The sequence below is a fragment of the Callithrix jacchus genome, chromosome 5 (genome assembly GCF_049354715.1).
Source record: "Callithrix jacchus isolate 240 chromosome 5, calJac240_pri, whole genome shotgun sequence".
In the NCBI taxonomy this organism is placed as follows: domain Eukaryota; kingdom Metazoa; phylum Chordata; class Mammalia; order Primates; family Cebidae; genus Callithrix; species Callithrix jacchus.
Window position 1 is genome coordinate 121546763 of NC_133506.1, and position 22803 is coordinate 121569565.

Here is a 22803-nt window from a genome sequence, read left to right on the forward strand (position 1 = left end):
CCAGCATGATCTGGTAGGTAGTGGAGGGGGAGAGGTAGAGAAGTGAACACAGGCCCTGCAACTTCAAACTTGGTCAGCCCTGGTCAGTTTTACCCTACCCCTACCCCATCGGAGCTGCTAACAGGAAGAGCCTCTTTCTCTTGGTCACCATGACCACCAGCATTCCCTCACATTTGAGGAGAAGCTTTTGTTTAACCAGATTCAGTGGTTCATTTTAAATCAACTTCAAGTAAACTAAAGAGGGCATGGTCTGATAAACTCTGCCAGAGAAAGACAAGGAAGACAAGTGTGAGGTCGATCGGCTGACTATATTGACAAGATACTGATTGGTTACATGTTGAAGAAAACATACAATACAAAATACAGAAAAAGTTGGTTCCGTCCCCTCCCACTCCCCCCCTTACCCACCCACCCCCAAATACTCATCATCGTGATTTGGTCAGAACAGGACTCAGAGCCAGAGGTCGGGGTGACTGCGGGTGGAGGGGTTGTGAGCAATGGGTTTGTGGCTGTCACAATAATGCTGTGATAATGCTGTGCTCCCCCAGCAGGGAGACGGGGGCAGGGATGGAGCTGCAGCCTGATGACAGCCAGCTGAGGGAAGAGCTGCCACTCCCTTCCCAAGCCCCTTCCCAAGGTCCGCCCACCGCCCAAACCCAAGACCACTCCGAACAGGATGAGGATGTGGATGCTCTTGCTGGGGCCGCTGTTCCGCAGGAAGGAAAGTGTACCTGCTCTGACCCCACTGTCCCTGTATACAAGGGTGGGGGCGGGGGGGACAGGAGCACATGGCTACTCCCAGCAAGGGAAAGTGAGAGAACAGTAGAAAGGGGAGGAAGTGGGAAGAGCAGATCATATATATTAAAAAAGTGACTTAAGACTTAAAATTGAATTAGTATTTGTACAGAAAGGTGCAGGTGGAATACCTCACTCCAGCCTATGATCAAAATTATATGAAGAAATCATGGTGGACCCCTCCCCCGTGCCCCCCACCAGTGGTGGCCCGAGTCGTTAAGTGCGATTGGTTAGAGTGGATTCCAGTCGGGTCCTTCAGGCGGAGGAGGTGGGGGCAGCGGGCAGGCAAGGGGGGCTCAGTTGCTGCAGCACTGGCTCCGGCTGGCTGGGTTGCTCTCCTGGAGGTCCACACCTCGGTTTCGGCCTGGAGCACCAGCTGCATTCTGGGGCTCGTTCTTGGGAAGCTTCTTAGCTGTTTGGAAGTGGGGGAAAGTACATTTGTAGGGGGTACCCCAATAACTCTCCGAGTTCCAATGGAGCAGATTCTGGCCTTTACACCCCATCAGTGATAACTAACATATTGACGGCTTCTATGTGTCAGGTGCCTTCTGAGTGTTTTTAGGAAACTCCAGCAAAGAAAGGCAAAATAACTTGCCCCAAACCACAGAGCTAATGAGGAATACAGGCAGGATCTGCAACCCACGCAGGGTGATTCCAGAGCCAAATGAGCTAAAAACTCCCAGGAAGTGGGTAGGGGTAGTGACGGCAGGCTTGGAAGTGGGTGGTAGGCAACAGGGTCAGAGAGTGAAATGTTGAGACTCTGGCCCAGGCTTCAGGAACTTATGGGGTGAATAACTAACATCTACAACTGGGAGTCAGGTGAGGATGAAAACAATTTTATCAGAAGGTTAAAAGTGGTGAAGGGACCCTGCAGGCTCACTCCAGGACAGCAGACAAGCAATATGCCTTTGGTGTGGCAGAGAGGAGGGGAGAGAAGCAACTTACCTATTGCCATGAAAATTTCATTCACGTTCATGGCAGTCTTTGCTGATGTCTCCATAAACAGCAAACTATTGTCGTCTGCATAGGCTTGTGCTTCCTGATTTGGATGGAGGTGAGAAAGTAGGTGAGAGGAAACGGCAGGGGCCAGGGCCCAAGATAAAAACCTTCCCTGTTAGAGTGCCTCATCATAACAGAGATCAGCTGGACAAACGCACGGGTTTTCAGGCCTAAGGCTACCCTGATCAGGGTTCGCCTAGTCATGCACAGCACCTCTCAGCTCACAACCATGGGCAGATGTCTTACTCAGGTTTCCTTAGGTCCATCCTACCTTCCTGCCCTTCAAAATCCCTAGGCTAGGAAATACTTCTAGAAAATTATCCTACAAATGCACTTGCATGTTTGCACAAAAGCACACAAGTATGTGGATGTCTACTGCAGCACTGTTTTTCAGTCTTTTTGCAATTATTAGGGACTGGTAAAAAATAATCATATACAGTATGTATAGCACACTGCCATCCTGTAAAGAAAGGGATTAAAAACTGTGTGCATATTTCTGGAAGGACAAGAAACTTGGAAAATTACAGGAAGAAAAGTTGAGTATCTAGGGTTAGCAGAGACTAAAGCACATCTTTTTTTTTTGGAGACAGGATCTCACTGTGTTGCCCAGGCTGGAGTGCAGTGGCACAATCACTGCTCACTGCAGCCTCAACCTCCTGGCCTCCAGTGATCCTCCCCACCTCAGCCTCCTGAGTAGCACACCACCATGCCTGGCGAACTTTTGTATTTTTTGTAGACACGGGGTCTCACCACATTGCCCATGCTGGTCTTGAACTCCTAAAGTAATCCTTCTGCCTCAGCCTCCAGAGTGTTGGGATTACAGGTGTGAGCCACTGCACCTGGTGTTTTTTTGTTTTGTTTTGTTTTTTAAGGAGATGGGGCCTCGCTCTTGGCCATGCTGGAGTGCAACAGCACAATCACTGCAGCCTTAAACTCCTGGGCTTAAGCAATCCTCTTGCCTCAGCTTCCAGAGTAGCTGAGACTATAGGTGTGTGCCACCAAACCCAGCTAATTTTTATATCCTTTGTAGAGGCAGAGTCTTACTATGTCACCTAGGCTGGTCTCGAACTCGTGGCCTCAAGTGATCCTGCTACTTCAGTCTCCCAAGGCACTGGGATTATAGACAGGAGCCATGATGCCCATTAGGCCCATGCTTGAGACATGACAGGACAATAGATGGAAGCTTCCCTGTTGCCTCCTAGCACGGCCCTTCCCAAAAACCCTGAGCAACCTGGGTGAGGCCAGGGGGAGCTGCTTCCTCCACTCGTTCCCCAAGTCCATCATCTCCCCACCTGGAATTCCACGGCTCTCTTGCTGGCCAGGTCTGCCTTGTTACCCGCAAGTGCAATGACGATGTTGGGGCTGGCCTGCCTCTGTAGCTCCTTCACCCAGTTCTTGGCCCGTGCAAATGTATCCTGAGAAGATGAGGACAGAATGTCAAAGGGACAGAGAAGGCATTCAGCCCAAGGCCACCCACTAGAGACTTGTAAGCTGGCATAACCAAATTAAGACATTGCCACCTAAAGATTCTGGCACAATGTTCCCAAATAGGAAATCTGTCAACCCTCCAGCCAGCAACAGAGGGTTAAGAGGCCTGAAATCTGGGCTTTGATAACCCAATCCCTGGGACTTTGAGAAGATGAAGGGCAGAGGAAGAAGCAATGGGAAATGTTTACTGTGTTGGTGATGTCATAGACCACGATGGCAGCCTGGGCCCCCCGATAGTACATGGGGGCCAGGCTGTGATACCGCTCCTGTCCAGCTGTGTCCCAGATCTCAAACTTGACTGTTGTGTCGTCCAGGCAGACGGTCTGTGTGAGGAAGGCCGCTGAAAGACAGAAGGAGCGTCCACGGGCAAGAGTGAGTTAGAAGCCACCCACACATTCCCACGGTTGCTTCTAGGTCCTGGCACTCAGAAGCCCACCACTGAGATGGGCACAGAGAACCCCCAACCCAGGAGCCAAAGCAGGCCCGAGCAGGCTGGTGGAGTTTAGATTTTTATGTACGTGTCTGGGGTATGGGGTCTGCACAGGCTTTATAGACCCAGCCCAGGCAAGGGCAGAAGAAGGGATGCCTGCGTGCATTGAGCCGTCTCAGGAGCACTCTCTGAAGAGGAATGCAGCAGGGGCAGGAGAGGAGATGCCCAGGGGAAGCCTGACTCCAAGCCCAGAAGGGTGAGTGCCCTCAGACCTCCTCCTCCTGCCACCGGAGAACAGACCAGCTGGGAACCTCTCCACCCCTCAGTTTGCTCCAGCCTAGGGGTGTCGATGACCTTGGGTTTCCTGAGGACGTTCTCACACACTTAGCTATGCCGGGGAAGTACACATTATTCCACTGCCAGGCTGAGGCTGGGTGGCCAGCTTCCCAACCACCCCTGCCACCTCCAGGCACTCCAGCTAGACACCGCCCCCAGCTCTGACCCAGACCCGTTCCTGTATGGCCACCCTGTGACTTGACCTTCAGGGAACATGGTGACTCCTTCTTAGACAGGGGAATGTGGGGTGGTTGTACACATACTTCAAAGGAGGAGTCCCAGAGCTGGGACAGACAGTGAAAGGCCCCTTTGCCCCTGGACCCAGCAGAGGACCCCAGATAGCTATGTGTAGAAGGCTGCTTTCCTGGTCTGCCCTCCCCCAGCTCAGCTCACTGAGGGACCTGGGACACTGCCTTACTTCCTCTCTCCAGCTCCTGACCCAAGTGCTGAGGAGGCAGCGGGGAGATTGCTGACACAGCCCATTTGTTTCCAGCTGCCTGGAAACCTCCTACCAACCAAAAGAGTAGAGAACAGATGACTCAAGGCCCACGCTGGTCCCAGCTTCTTGAAGTGTGTGCTAGCCATGAAGGCAAGAGGCTGAGGCCAGACTCTCACTCACATCCTAAATGCTGACCACTGGAGAATCAACAACAGGCTATGAGCTCCAGAAAGGAGAAAGTCAGCTTCGGAAACGCCCATCTATCACCAGCTCTGACTTACCAGGCCATTCCTCCTGGAAGCAGGAGAGGCCAGGGCACATGGCCCACCCATTACAGTAAGAAGGGGCCTGAGAGGTCCAGAGCCAGTCTCTCCCTCCCTGAGGCTGGGGCAGTGGAAGGGCCTCAGTCAAGGGCACACAAAATCAAGAAGAGGCAGAAACAGGATGGGAAGTTAGCTTTCCACTCCAAGCTAATGCTTACTCGCCATGCTTTCGGGCACTCTGGCGTGGAGACCAGCTGCTGGACTCGATTCCAGGGCCCAGGTAAGGAAGAAGGCTGCCACCACAGATGCAGGTAGTCTCCAATGCAGGCAGGCAGCTTCCCATCTCCTCAAGGTCAAAGCGTTTCTTTGGCAACCTTGAGGCCCCTCCCCGACACCCTTGTCCCCACTCACCTCCGATTGTGCTCTCTTGGTACTCGTGAAACTGTCCCTTGACGAAGCGGAGGACAAGGCTGGATTTGCCCACCGCAGACTCCCCCAGCAGAACCAGCTTGAACTGACAGATCTTGTTTCCAGAGGCTGGCCCATTGGGTCGTGCTGTGCCTCCCCGACCCGCCATTGCCCGTCTAGCTGTAGTGGTCCAGAGAGCGGGGCGGGACCGGTGCTATGCAAAGAGGCACTTAGTGGGGAGGGGGACCTCCAACTGTAAGGGAGAAATGAGAAGGACTGGGTTAGTTCAGAGGCCGTCACCCAGTGTGTCCTTAAATTACAGGTCTTTCTCTCTGGCCTCACTGAAGACTTAGCTGACGGCTTCCCCTCATCTCACCTGTCTGCCCTCACTGCTAGAGGTCAGGAGGCCGCACTGGGCTATATTGGCTGTCTACCAGCTCTACCACCATTTAAGCCATAAAGAGGAGAATGGTCTGCCAATGTCAGGCTCATGGTTCTGAGCAAACATACTGACTTCTGGATCCCAAATATGTACATTCACCTACAAATAAACGCACAGGCGATGAATGAATGTATGCCAGCCTGGTGACAGTTCAGTCAACAGGCTTTTGGGGCAAAATTTAAAAAAAAAAAATGCTCAGGAAGATACCACGATTTAGGTCAACAATGAACCTGGAGTCTGAGAGCCAGGACCAAGTAGTGAGGCAAACAGGGGCCCAGGGGATCGTGGTAGAAAGCTCCTCAGAGAAGGTGCTAGGCCAACCTCGTGGGCATTCAGGGACCAGGGCCTGGCCAGCACAAGATGTTATTAACATAGCCATTTTTCTCCTGCCACCTTCAGAAGGACTGACCAACCTTCTGTTTAAGGCTGGATTGTGTGCCTCTGTGCACCAGAATCAAAGCGATGCTTCATTCTCTCACCCTCAGCCTCCTTCCTCAGTTCTCTCATTTTTTTTTTTTTTTTTTTTTTTTTTTTTTGAGACAGAGTTTCGCTCTTGTTACCTAGGCTGGAGTGCAATGGCGCGATCTCGGCTCACCACAACCTCCACCTCCTGGGTTCAGGCAATTCTCCTGCCTCAGCCTGCCGAGTAGCTGGGATTACAGGCATGTACCACCATGCCCAGCTAATTTTTTTGTATTTTTAGTAGAGACGGGGTTTCATTTTGTTGACCAGGATCGTCTCTATCTCTTGACCTCGTGATCCATCCACCTTGGCCTCCCAAAGTGCTGGGATTACAGGTGTGAGCCACCATGCCCAGCCAGTTCTCTCATTTTTGATGGCCCAGAAGTCTCATAGCCATTGAGAAACAAAACACACACAGAAACCACACACACCCAAGTCAGAGCTCTGCTGCAGTCAGCACAGCTACCAACTTTCCCTTTTTCAATGGAGACCTCAGTTCCATTCTCTACTTGCAGAGATGGGCGATGAAGAGAAAGAAGAGGCAGGAGGTGTGGGAGGGCAGAGGCCAAGTCCTGTACCCACAACAGCTGGTGTTCCAGCCCCGACATCTGAATCACTTGGTTGGTGACAGCTTCAGAAGCTCAAGTTTTTGGTTTCTTTCGGTAAGTTTTGGAATTGCAAAGACACATGAGGAGCCTACCTCTAGAAGACTCTAGAAGATATAAGTGTATGTCTTCATCAGACATACATATCTGACATCAATAGACATCAGGATATATATACAGAATGTTTTACAAACAGGTACTGTGAGTAGGTATTAAGTACTGAACGCTGTTCAGCATTTGAACCGGGTTGGAAAGAAAACGTTTTTATTAGGCTTCCCTTTCTGCATAATGGAGTCTAAGATCCCAGGGAGAGCCCTGATCTGCCCCTAAGCAAGGGAAGTGCATTCCCTCGCAGTCCAGGGACAGCAATATGGATGAAGAGGAGGTGGCTGTGGGAAGCAAATGGTCCCCACTCATGCAAGAAGCTGACAGCAAAGGGCTTGCTTTGTTCAACCTCAAATCGTTTTCCACATCCAAGTTCTCCCAGCAACTCACTTAAAAAGTGAGCGTCAGGAAGAATGATTCACTAGCCAGAAACAACAGTTTCCTTTCTGGACAGCACCAAAGGAAAAGAGGTTTGAAATGGGGCCCACCTCTTCCCCAAAAGTACAAGGAAGGAAGTACGGGGTGGTGGGTCTCAATTAGCAACCAGAAATACCATGTAAATATTTCAAAGTTATGCCACTTCAATATCTCACAGTTTAAGATGCTTTCTCATTTCACCCCAGTCAATGAAGAGGCAATGCTTTCTGCTTAATTGATGCCTTCATCACAGTGCCTGTGTGCATACTAGGAACTCGAAGAGTGATGACTGGAGGAAATATTTTTTTTTTTTTTTAAAGAAAGAGGAGGCCAGGCGTGGTGGCTCACGCCTGTTAATTCCAGCACTTTGGGAGGCCAAGGCGGACAGATCATGAGGTCAAGAGATTGAGACCATCTTGACAAACATGGTGAAACCCCGTCTCCACTAAAAAATACAAAAATTAGCTGGGCGTGATGGCATGTGCCTGTAGTCCCAGCTACTAGGGATGCTGAGGCAGGAGCATTGCTTGAACCCAGGAGGCAGAGATTGCAGTGAGCTGAGACTGTGCCACTGTACTCCAGCCTGGCGCCTGGCGACAGACCAAGACTCTGTCTCAAAAAAAAAAAGAAAGAAAAGAAAAAAGAAACAGGGTCTCATTGTGTTGCTCGGACTGGAGTACAGTGTTGTGATCACAGCTCACTGGAGACCTCCAAGATCCTACTGCTTCAGCCTCCCAACAGGCACACAGCACCACACACAGCTAATTATTTATTATTTATTTATTTTGGCAGAGACAGAGTCTCACTGTGTTGCCCAGGCTGGTCTCCAACTCCTGGCCTCAAGCAGCCCTCCCACCTCAGCTTCCCAATTGCACAACCATTATCTCGTTTAAGCTTTATGACAACCCCCATTTTTCAGAGAGATAATTTAACATTCATACATTAAATGTCCTGCTCATGGTCACCCAGCATACAGGTGACAGAACCCCCCCCAGCCCCACCACGGACACGATGCCATCTTCCCTGCTATGGAAGAATAATGGAAGCAGGGCCAGGCAAATGAGGCTCTCTGTGGTGGCAGCGTTGCTGGCCTGGCAAGGTCTGGCTCTAGCAATGGTCACAGTAATCTTGCAGTTTCTGAGTGCCCTCAACAACGGGAGGAGCCACCCAGAGCCAGGCAGGGCAACAGCAACAGAGGGAAACCACAGTGGAATTACAAGTTGGTTATACCATGAATCCACGTGACACAGAGTCTTGGCTGAGCAACAGTGTGTGGCTGGGGCACTAGAGGAGGAAGTATGAATGAACTGGGAGATGGTAAAAGAAAACCAAGTATCTGATTCCAAAAAACCAAAGCAGCTGGTGCTGAGGAGGGTACTGGGCTGGGAAGTAACCACCACCTACAAGTCGAGAAAAATGGAGGTAACAAATCTAAGTCTTGTCACTACCAAACCACAGGGATAGAGAGACAGAATGTGACTTTTTTTTTTTTGACGGAGTTTTGCTCTTGTCACCCAGGCTAGAGTGCAGTGGCGTGATCTCAGCTCACCGCAGCCTCCGCCTCCGCCTCCGCCTCCTGGGTTCAGGCAATTCTCCTGCCTCTCAGCCTCCTGAGTAGCTGGGATTACAGGCACGCACCACCATGCCCAGATAATTTTTTGTATTTTTAGTAGAGACAATGTTTCACCATGTTGACCAGGATGGTCTCGATCTCTTGACCTCGTAATCCACCCACCTCGGCCTCCCAAAGTGCTAGGATTACAGGCGTGAGCCACCACGCCCGGCCAGAATGTGACTTTTAAAAACAAGCCAGAAGGGAAGACAAACAACTCTCCAGCAGCAGTTCTCAGCGGTGTCTGTACATTGAAGTCATCTGTGCAGCCAGCCCCTCAAGATTCCCATGAAGGTTTGGAGCAGGGCCCAGCATCTGCAGGTGCCACTGAAGCACAGCGAGGGCTAGAGCATCTGGCATGGAGTGGGCACAGGCACTGGCTTTGGGCATCACAGGTGTGACTGTCTCCTGCCACTTCTGAATCCCCTTGTAGAAGCCACCTGAGCTAAGCCTGTGTTCTCATCACTAATACGGGGCACATGGGGTGAACGCAGTGTTAGCCAGGTGTCTCACACACAGCATTTTGAGTAAACAGTAGCTAAGAGTACTGACATGGTTATTTATAACATTTTCTCCAAGACTGTTGGTGAACAGACCCTGGCCACTCCAATGAACTAAAACAGGCTCTCCCTGGCATAAACTAGCTACTGACATGTTCTGCCTGGTCACTGGTCCTGCCTTCCAGAGATACCTGAGCAGGCACACACAGCACTTTTTATGGTCTGTTCCCTCGTGGTTTGATCACATGAACAGTGGTGCCCAACCTTTCCAGACAATAAATCCCAAGGAAGCCAATTTGCTATGAGGCGCACACGGAGGCATGAGGGTGCCTAAGCCAGGTGAAGGCCAGACCGAGGGCCCCAAGAAGCATTATACCCTCTCCTCCCAAGCCTGGGAAACTGAAGACATGGCAAGTAGTAAAGGTGGATTCATTCACTGAGCTGCCCTGCCTCCCAGGGATGGGTGTCTTACTGGGAATCTTTCCTCTTGAACCCCTGGCAAAAATTATCCACTTGTGCCGTCAGGTAATGGAATTACAACCAAAACTGGCAGTTTTCAAAGTCTTCTTTGAGACAAAAATCGAATTCTCCATAAGAGCTCAAGTTATAGTGAAAGTTGATTTTTTTTTTTTAATTTGCTGGGCATGGTGGCACACGCCTGTAATCCTAACTACTCAGGAGACTGAGGCACAAGAATTGCTTGAACCCGGGAGGCAAAGGGTGCAGTGAGCCAAGCTCCACCCTGGAGCAACAGAGTAAGACTATGCCTCAAAAAAAAAAAAGAAAAAAAAATTAATTTTTTTTCACGAGTACAATGGCAGTGCTGGAGCTTCAGATCTAGGGAGAAAGATTCTCCTTGTCATGACCCACCATCCAAATAAGAACCCTGGCTGGTTCAGAGGCCACGAAGAACAAGCACCAGTCCCAACCTCATGTCTTCTGCAAAAAAGGTGAGAGAATATATGAGGACTTAGAGTCACACTATTTTCCTATTAATACAATGCATAAGAAAGTGCAGAGAGATCTAAGCTTCTCAACACCCCAGCCCTATGCAAAGGCACTTCTGGGCCAAGGGTGGGGAAGAAAGAGAAAGAAAAATGGGACACTGCTCTTCTCTGCTCCGGGGCTCCCTCTGCTCTGGACACTACAGGTCAGTGGGTCTCAAACTCTTTTTGTTTTCTTAAGACTTTTTTTTTCTTTTTGAGACAGAATCTTGCTCTGTCACCCAGGCTGGAGTACAGTGGTGCAATCTCAACTCACTGCAACCTCCACCACCCAGGCTCAACCGATTCTAATGCCTCAGCCTCCAGGAATAGCTGAAACTGTAGGCATATACCACCACACCTGCCTAAGTATTTTTTGTGTTTTTAGTAGAGACGGGGTTTCAAAGTTGGCCAGGCTGGTATCAAACTCCTGGCCTCAAGTGATCTGCCTGCCTAGGCCTCCCAAAGTGCTGCGATTACAGGCATGAGTCACTGTACCTGGCCTTTTTTTTTTTTTTTTTTTTTTGAGATAGAGTCTCACTGTTGCCCAGGGTAGAGCAGAGGTGCAATTACAGTTCACTGCAGCCTGGACTCCCAGGCTCAAGCAAGCCTTCCACCTCAACCTCGAAAGTTGTTTCTCACCAGAGTCACTCTGAGGTATTTAGACAATACCCTGACCAACAGAATTAGAATTTCTACAGATGGAGTCCAGAAATCAATATTTTAAAAATAAGTTCCCAAAGTGATTTTAAGCAGTTGATTGAAACACCAGAGCTACGGTTGATATAGGAAGGAGGGAGAAATTCAAGAGACAGAAAGGCACCCCCAATCAGTGCTGTGCACAACTAAGTGCGCAAGTAAGTCCACAAATGTGGGAGGGTCTTGACTTCAGCTTCACTCAGCAACTGGAGCCTTCTCCAAGACACCAGATGCTGCTGCAATTCCTCCTGCTAGCCTCCCTTAGAAATTTTCACCTTTCCTCTAATCCACGAAGTCACCCACGTCATATTTTTTGTCCTTCCTGGTGGAAGGGTGAGCAATTCCAGCTGATGAGTGTCTCTTGTGCTTCCTGTTTGCTTTAGAGACTTCCTCTAGCTGAGTGTCCTGGCACAGCCTGGAGAGCGAGCTGATTAGGGAAACCAAGCACACTGTTGACCAGGGGCGGGGTAGGTAGAGACTTGCTCACTCAAGATTAACAGAGTAGCCTGAAAACCAAGTGACCCCTCGCAGGGCCCCCTGGAGGTGATTCTGACCAGCGACTCTTAGCTACATTTTACTCCAGAAAAAGGCATTCCTAAGTATTTAAAACTAGAGTCCAGCCACCCCACCCCCGCCCCCGCCAAAAAAAAAGCCCATGGAAAGGAGTTGTTAAAGAAAAGGGAGCAAGGAACACAGAAGGAGAGGTAATTTGGTTCAAAGGCTAAAGTGAAAGACATTTGTTTTAAAAGCCAACTATCTGGCCACAGTGGCTCATGCCTGTAATCCCAGCACTTTGAGAGGCAGACCAGCCTGGCCAATATGGTGAAACCCTGTCTCTACTAAAAATACAAACATTAGGCAGGCGTGGTGGTACACACCTGTAGTCCCAGCTACTCAGGAGGCTGAGGCAGAAGAATCACTTGAACCTAGGAGGCGGAGGTTGCAGTGAACCAAGATGGAGCCATTGCACTCCAGCCTTGGTGAGAGAGTGACTCTGTCTCCAAAAAAAATAAATAAAATTAAAAAGCCAACTGGAGCCAAGGTTTTGCAAATGCTTCCCAGGCTCCAATTAGTTGGGGAGATGATTTACCCATAGGCTCAAGAACACAGCTCTTCCTCAAAGGGGAAAATCACTACTGGCACACAGAAACAGAGGACAGACTCACAGCACGACTATCCAGGCTTCTAGCCAGCTGCAGACCCAGAGAAAAGAAACCTGAAGCAACACCAGCCATAAGCCACACGAGGTACACCTTCCCCAGCATGGCCAGCAGGTTAGGACTTGGGAGGCTGAGCTGGGTTTGGTTTAAGCCAGGCTCCACCATTTATTAGCTGTGTGACCTTGGCCAAGTCACACAAGTGATCATCATCAGATTCAGTTCCTTATCTAAAAATTGGCATTCCTTAATGCTAATATCACAGGGTAGTTCACATCAAGTGAAACAATGCACCACAGTACCAGGCTGAAGGTAAGCTTCCATGTGGCAGGTTTTTTACCCTAGAGGCTACAATTGGCAGTCAGAGCCCAAAAGGGCCTTAAAGACTCCATCCTACTGTTGACAATTACAGAGAAAAAAAGGTGAGGGGAAGTGACCTGCCTAGGATCACAGAACCAGCTGGTGGCAGAGCCCAAGCCTGCCCAAGACTCATAATTCAAGCAAGGCTCTCTTATCAGAGATAGCAAGAAAAACCCCAGAATGTTAACAATGGCATTATATTAGCCTGTTACTAAAAAATTAAAAAGGGACTGTGACCCTCTATGCGTGCTTTAATAAAATGTGGCTTTTCAGCTACGGAAAAATGAGTTTCTATCAAACTAAAAAAAGCACACTGCTGGATGGAAGAGTTTTATATCTTGATTTGAGAGGTAAATACATGAGTGCAAACAAATGTAAAAACCACTGAGCTGTATTTATAATTTGTAAACTATTATATGCAAGTCACATGTCAATAAAAAGGTAAAAAATGCTCACGTCTGTAATCCCAGCACTTTGGGAGGCCGAGGCAGGTGGATCATGAGGTCAAGAGATCGAGACCATCCTCGTCAACAAGGTGAAACCCCGTCTCTACTAAAAATACAAAAATTAGCTGGGCATGGTGGCGCGTGCCTGTAATCCCAGCTACTCAGGAGGCTGAGGCAGGAGAATTGCCTGAACCCAGGAGGCAGAGGTTGTGGTGAACCGAGATCGCGCCATTGCACTCCAGCCTGAGTAACAAGAGCGAAACTCCGTCTCAAAAAAAAGAAGGTAAAAAATGCTGCTAGCATAGAATTTTGCATATAATCATGAAAAGTTAAAGCTTGGAAATGATATGAATGCAATCTAGCTCCTCTGTACATAAAATATTTTCTGCCTCTTTAGTATAAAAAAATATTAAAGACAATCAAAAAGATGACACCTGAATTGGAAAAGACCAAAGGGGAACAAAGACACCCAAATGTTACACACAAACAATGTGCAAGGTTGGGATTCCTCATAAAAAGGGAGATTCCTGCATCTATATTAAGGATATATCTGCTGTTTGGGCTTGACTGTGGGCTAAAGAATTTTCAAGTGGTTTAAAGCTTCACGATGGCCAGGCGTGGTGGCTCACGCCTATAATCCCAGCACTTTGGGAGGCCGAGGCAGGTGGATCACGAGGTCAAGAGATCGAGACCATCCTCGTCAACAAGGTGAAACCCCGTCTCTACTAAAAATACAAAAATTAGCTGGGCATGGTGGTGCGTGCCTGTAGTCCCAGCTACTCGGGAGGCTGAGGCAGAATTGCTTGAACCCAGGAGGCAGAGGTTGCAATGAGCCAAGATCGCGCCATTGCACTCCAGTCTGGGTAACAAGAGCGAAACTCTGACTCAAAAAAAAAAAGCTTCATGATAATAAAGAGAAGCTGATATTTATGTCTTTTCAATGGCGAGAAAGAGGTTATAAAAGTATGATATTCTGCACTCCCCAACCAGTCCAGAGTATATCTGCAGAGGAAAGGGGGGTTTAGGGGTTGGGGGATGGAATCAAAGAGAGCGGTGTCCTCTGTGTGACAGGACTATGGAACTGCTACACACAGAGCCTGTGTCTCACCTAAGAGTCTAACGGGGAAGCTTGGCCCTGGCCCTGGAAGCCAGAAGCTTAACAGCCCAGTGTGAGATCTAGCCGAATTCTGATCAGGGGTTTTGGAACAGGGTGGGCTCCACCTCCCACCTTTAGAAGGTCCAGCTCTTAAACCTAGGGGACTTGGGAGAGGCAGCAGTAGTGAGGAAGGTGCTGCCCCTCCATAGCCACAGGAAGATGACCCTTTTTCCAGGGGAAAGGGAAGTAAATAATCCCAGAGGGGCACTCAAGGTGAGCTGGGTCCCCTTCCATGGGGAAAGCACTCCCACCTTCCTTAACTGGGATTGGTTTCATTTCATTCTTTTCTCAATAAGACTTGTGGGGCTTAGTACCTAGACTTCCACATGACAATCAGGCCTGGATGGGGTCCACCAGAGCCCCAAGTGCAGCCACCAACTCCACCAACGCCTGCAAAAGGGGCCAGTGTGCAGAGGCACCAAGAGACTTAAAGCTTGGATATGCATTACCAAGTGGTCTTTAATAAACGCTGTGCAGGCCAAACCCGGAAATTTGCCAGAGTCAGCCAGGACAGAGCACAGCTGGCTCCCGCAGCCCTTTCCCTTGTGTGGGAAGTCTTGTATCACTCGGGACAGATGCCAAGCTCAGTCAGGAGGAAGACACCCCTGAGGGATAGACCCTTAGCTTTCCAGGACTCTTCCCCAGAAGAACACCATGAAATCCTTTCCTGATTCCTGAGCTGTCTTCTCAGCTCTCAATGACAGATGGGTTATCTAGGAGGCTCAGAGAAGGGCAGTCAGGGCTGGATGGAAACCTCCCGTATCCACTCCCTCTTTTTTTTCTGAGACAGTTTCGCTCGTTACCCAGGCTGGAGTGCAATGGCGCAATCTCAGCTCACCGCAACCTCCGCCTCCTGGGTTCAAGCAATTCTCCTGCCTCAGCCTCCTGAGTAGCTGGGATTACAGGCACGTGCTACCATGCCCAGCTAATTTTTTGTATTTTTAGTAGAAGCGGGGTTTCACCATGTTGACCAGGATGGTCTCGATCTCTTGATCTCGGGATCCGCTCGCCTCGGCCTCCCAAAGTGCTGGGATTACAGGCATGAGCCAAGGCGCCCGGCCCTACACTCCCTCTTTTTACACCCACAGGGAGGAAGACTACTGGAGTGGGAGGACATCTCCATGTATTTGCTGGCACAGCTTGGTCAGTGTGCTCAGCCAGTGCTGTCCACAGAAGGGCCACAGGCTTCACGGGCAGCTCAATGAATCTCAGTCATTGGCCCTGCTGGCCGACAGAGGAGAAGGGTAGCAAGGAAGGCCCACAAACAGGGCCCTGGCTGCAGCTGCACCAGGCAAGGCTCTCGTCCAGCCTGCCGATTCCAAAAGGCACCGGGGGCCAGGGGGAGCCCAGGCCCTAACACTGACACTCCACTCCTGAGAGACTGTTCTCCCTAGCCCGGCGTGGTGGCACATGCCTGTAATCCCACCGATTTGGGAGGCTGAGGCAGGAGAATGGCTTGAACCTGGGGCGGAGGTTGCAGTGAGGCGAGATTGTGCCGCTGCACCCCAGCCTGGGCAACAGAGCCAGACTCCGCCTCTTAAAAAAAAGGAAACTGTTCTCCCTAAGAGGGCCTGGTCTCTAACTCAGCACTTCAGTTAGCAAGGCTGTGGCACACTCTCTACCCCGTCTAGGGCTACTCTCTCAGAAACCTCAAGCAAACGCTTAACTTGGGATCTTTCACCAGCCCAAATCCACACACATGTCCCAGCCACAGGGCTTGGTGGGGAGGGCAACATAGCTGTATGGTGGTAGCTCACACGCCACTAGTCAGTTCTTCACCTGCCAATGCCAGGCAGGATGCTAGGAAGAGTGCCATCCAGGACAAAGGTTCTTCCTGGCCCCAGCCTCCCTGGCACTGTCCTGGAATGGGGCATGAGTCAAATGGAAGCCAGTCAGGATAGATGGAGGATTCCTGTTGAGCTGCAGTCCTCACAACTATCCTGTATTTGGTTTCCTCAGGGAGTTACTATTTACCTAGGACATTTCTCACTGGAATCTCATCAATGTAGGGCCTGTCTTCCCCTCTGCCTCAAAAGGGGCCCTGAAGGGGTCAGAAGTATCAGCCAGGACAGCTGCCACTTCCACTGCTGCCCTAGGCCCAGAAAGACTCCAAAAACCTTGGTTGAAAGTTAGGATCAGAAGCAGCACCTGTTCATCTAGCCACTCACATCAAGGGACACCTCTCCCAAACCCTTCCTGTCCTTAGAAATAACAGAAAACAAAAGAAAGTCAGTTTAAATCACCACCCTCTTTGTTTTGCCTTTCGCTCCTAAACAAAGAGCAGAGGTCATGATTGAGAGGAAAGCAGGAGAAAGGAGAATCAGTAAGCCAAATGCCTTCTGTTCAGACACCACATGCAGTGTGGTCAGAGGCTGTGCAACCAACACGAAAAAGTCAGTCCTCAGTGGGAGATCTGAGAGACGACGGCTATTCGCAGAAGCCTGAGCACCAAAGAACAGTATTTTAGATGGTGTTCTTTTTTGAGAGGGAGTCTCACTCTGTAGCCCAGGCTGGAGTGCAGTGGCGCGATCTCGGCTCACTGCAACCTCTGCCTCCCCATCCCGGTTCAAGCAATTCTCCTACCTCAGCCTCCCAGGGTAGCTGGGATTACAGGCACGAGCCACCATGCCCAGCTAATTTTTGTATTTTTTTAGTAGAGACGGGGTTTCACCATGTTGGCCAGTCTTGTCTTGAACTCCTGACCTCGTGATCCACCCACCTCGGCCTCCCAAAGGGCTGTGATTACAGGCGTGAGCCACTACACCCAGCCCCAGTGTTTTTCTTTATATATATATGTTTTTTTTTTTTTGAGGCAGAGTCTCACTTTATCGCCTAGGTTGGAATACAGCGGTGTGATCTCGGCTCACCGAAACCTCCGCCTCCTGGGTTCAAGCGATTCTCCTGCGTCAGCCTTCTGAGTAGCTAGGATTATAGGTGCGCATTTATTGGGTTTCCTTTGTGTTGACAGCACATACCAAGCCTGGCTTGTATTTCTGTATTTTTAGTAGAGATGAGGTTTTGCCATGTTGGTCAGGCTGGTCTCGAACTTCTGACCTTAGGTGATCCGCCTGCCTCAGCCTCCCAAAGTGCTGGGATTAAAGGCATGAGCCACCATGCCTGGCTCTTTTTCTATATACATGTTTGAGACAGGGTCTTGCTGTGCTGCCCAAGTTGGTGTGTAGTGGTGCAATCATGGCTTACTGCTACTTTGACTTCCTGGACTTATGCAATCCTCCTACCTCAGCCTCCCGAGTAGCTAGGACTACAGGTGCATACCACCATGCCCAGCTAGCTACTTGGGAGGCTGAGGCAGGAGAATTGCTTGAACCCAGAAGGTGGAGGTTGCAGTGAGCTGAGATTGCACCACTGCACTACAGCCTGGCGCCTGGTGACAGAGTGAGACTTTGCCTCAAAAAAAAAAAAATTTTTTTTTTTTTCTATTTTTTTAATAGAGATGGGGTTTCGCCATGTTACCCAGGCTGGCCTCAGACTCCTGGGCTCAAGTGATTCACCTGCCTCAGCCTCCCAAATTGCAGCAATTACAGGCATGAGCCACTGTGTCCAGCATCTTTCTATTTTTTGAGACGGAGTCTTGCACTGTCGCCTGGGCTGGAGTGCAATGGTGTGATCTTGGCTCACTGCAACTTTGGCCTACCCGCTATTCTCCTGCCTCAGCCTCCTGAGCAGCTGGGATTACAGGCGCACACTACCACACCAGCTAATTTTTTGTATTTTTAGTACAGCTGGGTTTTATGTTGGCCAGACTGGTCTCGAACTCTCAACCTCATGAGCAACCTGCCTTGGCCTCCCAAAGTAGGGATTACAGCCGTGAGCCGCCGCACTGGGCTCTTTCTTAATCTTTGCTGAACCAACTGTAGAGAGGTGACCAGTGAAGAAATTAAGCAATGAACAGGTCTAAACAAGATTCAGTGAGTGAATCACACTTCTGCTTCCATGGCCCCAAATGTTCCTAAGACTAGTTTAGGTGGCAAGGGGCTGAGAACTGCGGAGACTGAGGGTTGGGAGTGAGAAAGTAAGGGAAATTAAGGGGACTGTTGCTAATGAAAAGGACCATATGACAAAATTCTACAGGGTTGGACGATGGGTTTCCTTTGTGTTGACAGCACATAGCAAGCCAGACACACAGTAGGTGAGCACAGAAACGGTGAACTGCACAAGTGAGAGGTACATACAGCCTGCTTACACTTGGCAAGTGAATGGAGGGAGTGAGGGCTTAAACATGCATCCATCTGCCAGACGGCTCAGATCCCCAACAGAGCCACAGCCCAGCTGAGGAGCTGCCTCACTTCCCCAGGGAGGATTTCCTTGGTTCCTACTGCACAGGGCTTGAGAGCTCAAGTGCGGGAGTCAGACAAACTTCAGCTCAAGTTCACTTACTAGGGTGGCCTGGTGTTGTCACTGATCCCATTTCCTCATGCGTAAAATGGAGAGACCAGGACCACCCATCTCCAGGGCTGCCAGGAAGATGATGCATGTGAGACTGTTAGCAAAGGGGTCGGCATGGGGGAGCATTCTGTACATGTTCTGTGGAAGGGAAGCCCTGGCCCCTTCACTTCCCTGTAAAGGAGGCAGAGTCCTCACTTCATCTATTCAGACAACATTCATGCATTCCTCTTACCTCCAGTTTCCCCGGACTCCATTCTTCAGCACCTCTCATTTGGAGAGAATGCTAAAGAGGATACCTTTCCCCAGCTTCCTAGAGGATAATCAATCTCTGTCAACAAGCCTAACCTTGTATCCTCTGAGATTGGCTCCCAAAACCACAAAAATGGAGGGGAGAAACCATCACCATTCAATAAATCTGCATGGGGCTGAAGCCCCAACTAGGTAAACCATAACCTCTTAAAATTAAAAAAAAAAAAAAAAAGCCCCATAACACAAAGCATCTTGTGTTTTGTTTTGTTTTGTTTTTTGTGGGATAGGGTTTCATCACGTTGCCCAGGCTGGTCTCAAACTCCTGGGCTCAAGCAATCGCCCCGGCCTTGGCCTCCCAAAGTGCTGAGATTACGGGCATGAGCCACTGCGCCTGGCCCACAAAGCATCTTAAAGCCCAAATGCCCTTCCTTCCATCTCAAAGCCTCTTTCAGGAAAGGGAAGAAGCAGTTCAGTTGTGGAGAGGGGGAGGGGACAGAATAGAGCAGCTAACAAAGAAACCAGAGTTCCTTTTAAAAACCGGGCTGCAAATGCTAGAGGTTTGGAAATTGGCGTCATTCATCACCAGTCTGAGCAGCTCAGAGAGCAATTTGATGACTAGGAGAGCAGCCAGGGTTAGGGAGGCCACCCACGCCCTCCTCCACGCCTGGGATGCTTCTGACAGCCACCTGAAGGGGACACACATGGCGCTATGAATAGAAGGCAAGAGGCTTGTAAACCAACTCCTGTTAAGATCCCAACTTAGTGTTTCCAGCAGGGCTCAAGTTACACATTTTCAGAGAGACAACAGTACAACGGAAGGATTTAAGCTATTTGATGATTCAGGATCACAGCACAAAGTGATAGCCTGCCCTGAGCCCGCCAACAGCCACAAACCCTCCCAAGGGGCAGTCCATTTTGGAAGGGCAGCAAAAGACACTGGTCCGGACGTGGAATCTCTTACAAGACCCAGAGTCCAGGAGGGTTTGGCTGGAAAACTTAGCACCTGAAATAGAGAATGATTATATACACATGCCTCATCTTCCCAACACCAAAGTAAATTCCAAAGGGAAGACCAAATCTGACCATTTTGGATCAGTCATGGCATCAGGCAGGGATAAAAGAAGTATTAATGGGTGAACAGAAGGATGGCAGCCAGTTACTGGGATCAACTCCCAGGACTATAGTTGATTCTCATGGGATAGACTTCCCAGGTCCACCTCTACCTAACCCAACTCCAGAGTCTTCAGTAACTATGACCAACCATCAAAAGAAGAAATAAAATCCGGGCAGAGTGGTTCACACCTGTAATCCCAGCACTTTAGGAGGCCAAGGTGGGTGGAACACCTGAGGTCAGGAGTTCGAGACCAGCCTGGCCAGCACAATGAAACCCTGTCTCTACTAGATATACAAAAATTAGCTGGGCATGGTGGCACACGCCTGTAATCCCAGCTACTCAGGATGCTGAAGCAAGAGAATCGCTTAAACCTGGGAGGCAAAGGTTGCAGTGAGCTGAGATTATGCAACTGCACTCCAGCCTGGGTGACAGAAGGAGACTTCATCTAAAAAAAAAAAACAAAAGAGAAGCAATAACTCAAGGCATCCACATCACTCTATGTCAACATACTTGAGAGAACATTTGCAAAAAAGGCAGAGGCCTTTGGCGAGCCAGCTGAAACTATGACTGTGGCATGAAATATATACAAAGTAAGCCTGGGGCTGGGTATGGTGGCTCTCACCTGTAATCCTGGCACTTTGGGAGGCTGAGGCAGGTGGATCACCTGAGATCAGGAGTTTGAGACCAGCCTGAACAACATGGTGAAACCTTGTCTCTACTAAAAATACAAAAATTAGCCGGGCATGGGGGCACGCACGTATAATCCCAGCTACTCAGGAGACTGAGGCACAAGAATTGGATGAACCTGGGAAGTGGAGACTGCAGTGAGCTGAGATTGTGCCACTGCACTCCAGCCTGGGTGACAGAGCAAGACTCCATCTCCAAAAATCTGGCAGTGCCAAGGAGTAAAGAAGTAATCAACAAACAAAAACAAAAATCCTCACAATGACTGGGCAGGTCAAAGGAGGCTGAATGAACAACCAATGAGCAAAGCTGAAACATTGTGGACAATAAAACAAAGTACCATTGGATCATTTATTTATTTATTTTTGAGACGAAGTCTCACTCTGTTGCCTAGGCTGGGGTGCAGTGGCAGGTTCCCAGCTCACTGCAACTTCCACCTCCCTAGTTCAAACAATTCTCCTGCCTCAGCCACCAGAGTAGCTTGGATTACAAGCGTGAGCTACTCTGGTGTAATAAGCTACTCTAATTACTCAGATAATTTTTGTATTTTTAGTAGAGATGGGGTTTCACCATGTTGGCTAGCTAGGCTGGTCTCAAACTCTTGGCCTCAGGTGATCCACCCATCTTGTCCTCCCGAAGTGCTGGGAATACAAGCATGAGCCACTGAGCCTGGCCTTATCACTGGATTATAAACCAAAGTGTAAAATAAATATCCTGAAATCCATACTGATATAAATAATTTAACAAATAAATGGGGGAGAATAGGCCAGGCTCGGTGGCTAATGCCTGTAATCCCAGCACTTTGGGAGGCCAAATCAGGTGGATCACCTGGGGCCTGGAGTTTCAGACCAGCCTGACCAACAAGGTGAAACTCCTCTCTATTAACAATACAAAAATTAGTCGGCATGGTGGCATGTGCCTGTAATCTCAGCTACTCAGGAGGCCAAGACAGGAGAATTGCTACACAGGAGGTAGCTGAGACTATAGAATCCCAGGTAGTCAGGAGGCTGAGGCAAGAGAACCCGAGAACCAGAGGTTGCAGTGAGCTAAGGTCACACCATTGCACTCCGGTTTGGGTGACAAGAGTGAAACTCCATCTCCAAAATAAATAAATAAATAAATGGGGAAAAATAGACAAGTCTCTTGTATAGAAGAATTTAGTAATTTATGTAGCTACTCTGCCCTCAACGAGGGGGAGCATGAACATAAGTCCCTGTTCCTTAGGTGTGGGCTACATATCGTGACTTTTTTCAAAGGGTGCAGCATGAAAAGAGGAAGGGGAGAACAACTTCACAGAGAAGCCTCACATACCTCACCTCAGCCAAGGGATCATGGTTGACGTCAGTCACGGAAAGGCATGTGGACTGTATGTACCCTTGACACAATATGATGAAAACAGCCCTTTACCTCAATGGGCCTCCTCCCAAAGACTCAGCACAGTCTAATTATGAGAAAAACGCTGGACATAGCCAGGCGTGGTGGCTCACGCATGTAATCCCTGCACTTTGGGAGGCCGAGGCAAGCAGACTGCTTGAGCCCAGGAGTTTGAGACCAGCCTGGACATCATGGTGAAACCCCGTCTCTACAAAAAATACAAAAATTAGCCAGGCATGGTGGTGCATTTCTATAGTCCCAGCTACTCGGGAGGCTGAGGTGAGAGAATGGCTCAAGCCCAGAATGCCCCAGTGCAATCCAGCCTGGGTGACAGAGTGAGACTCTATCAAAGAGAGAAAAATACTGGACAAATCCCAGTTGAGAAGAGATCCTATTTATTTATTTATTTTTTATATTTTTGTTGAGATGGAGTCTTGTTCTGCCGCCCAGGCTGGAGTACAGTGGTATAATCATGGTTCACTGCAACCTCCACCTCCTGGTTCAAGCGATTCCTTTCTTTTTTTTTTTTTTTGAGACAGAGTCTCGCTTTTTCACCAGGCTGCAGTGGTACAGTGGTGTGATCTCGGCTCACTGCAACCTCCACCTCCCAGGTTCAAGCAATTCTCCTGCCTCAGCCTCCCAAGTCAAGACCAGCCTGGTTAACATGGTGAAACCCCGTCTCTACTAAAAATACAAAAATTGGCTGGGCATGGTGGCAGGCACCTGTAATCCCAGCTACTTGGGAGGCTAAGGTACAAGAATCACTTGAATCCAGGAGGCAGAGGTTGCAGGGAGCCAAGATCACGCCACTGCACTCCAGCCTGGGCAACAGAGGGAGACTCTGTCTCAAAAGTAGCTGGGACTACAGGTGCA

General features: G+C 49.4%; 1 protein-coding gene across 1 annotated transcript in view; it reads right to left on the reverse strand.

Annotated features, from left to right (window-relative positions):
- Positions 1 to 289: 289 nt before the first annotated feature.
- The window catches only part of RAB5C (RAB5C, member RAS oncogene family), a 30117-nt gene continuing 7603 nt past the window's right edge, over positions 290 to 22803 (reverse strand). The window contains exons 2-6 of the mRNA XM_035301551.3: positions 5162 to 5411; positions 3471 to 3622; positions 3087 to 3209; positions 1741 to 1834; positions 290 to 1207 (exon numbers count right to left, since the gene is read on the reverse strand). Coding sequence (XP_035157442.1) covers positions 1092 to 1207; positions 1741 to 1834; positions 3087 to 3209; positions 3471 to 3622; positions 5162 to 5327 — 651 coding nt within the window. The 5' untranslated portion in view covers positions 5328 to 5411 and the 3' untranslated portion in view covers positions 290 to 1091. The remainder of the gene's footprint in view (positions 1208 to 1740; positions 1835 to 3086; positions 3210 to 3470; positions 3623 to 5161; positions 5412 to 22803) is intronic.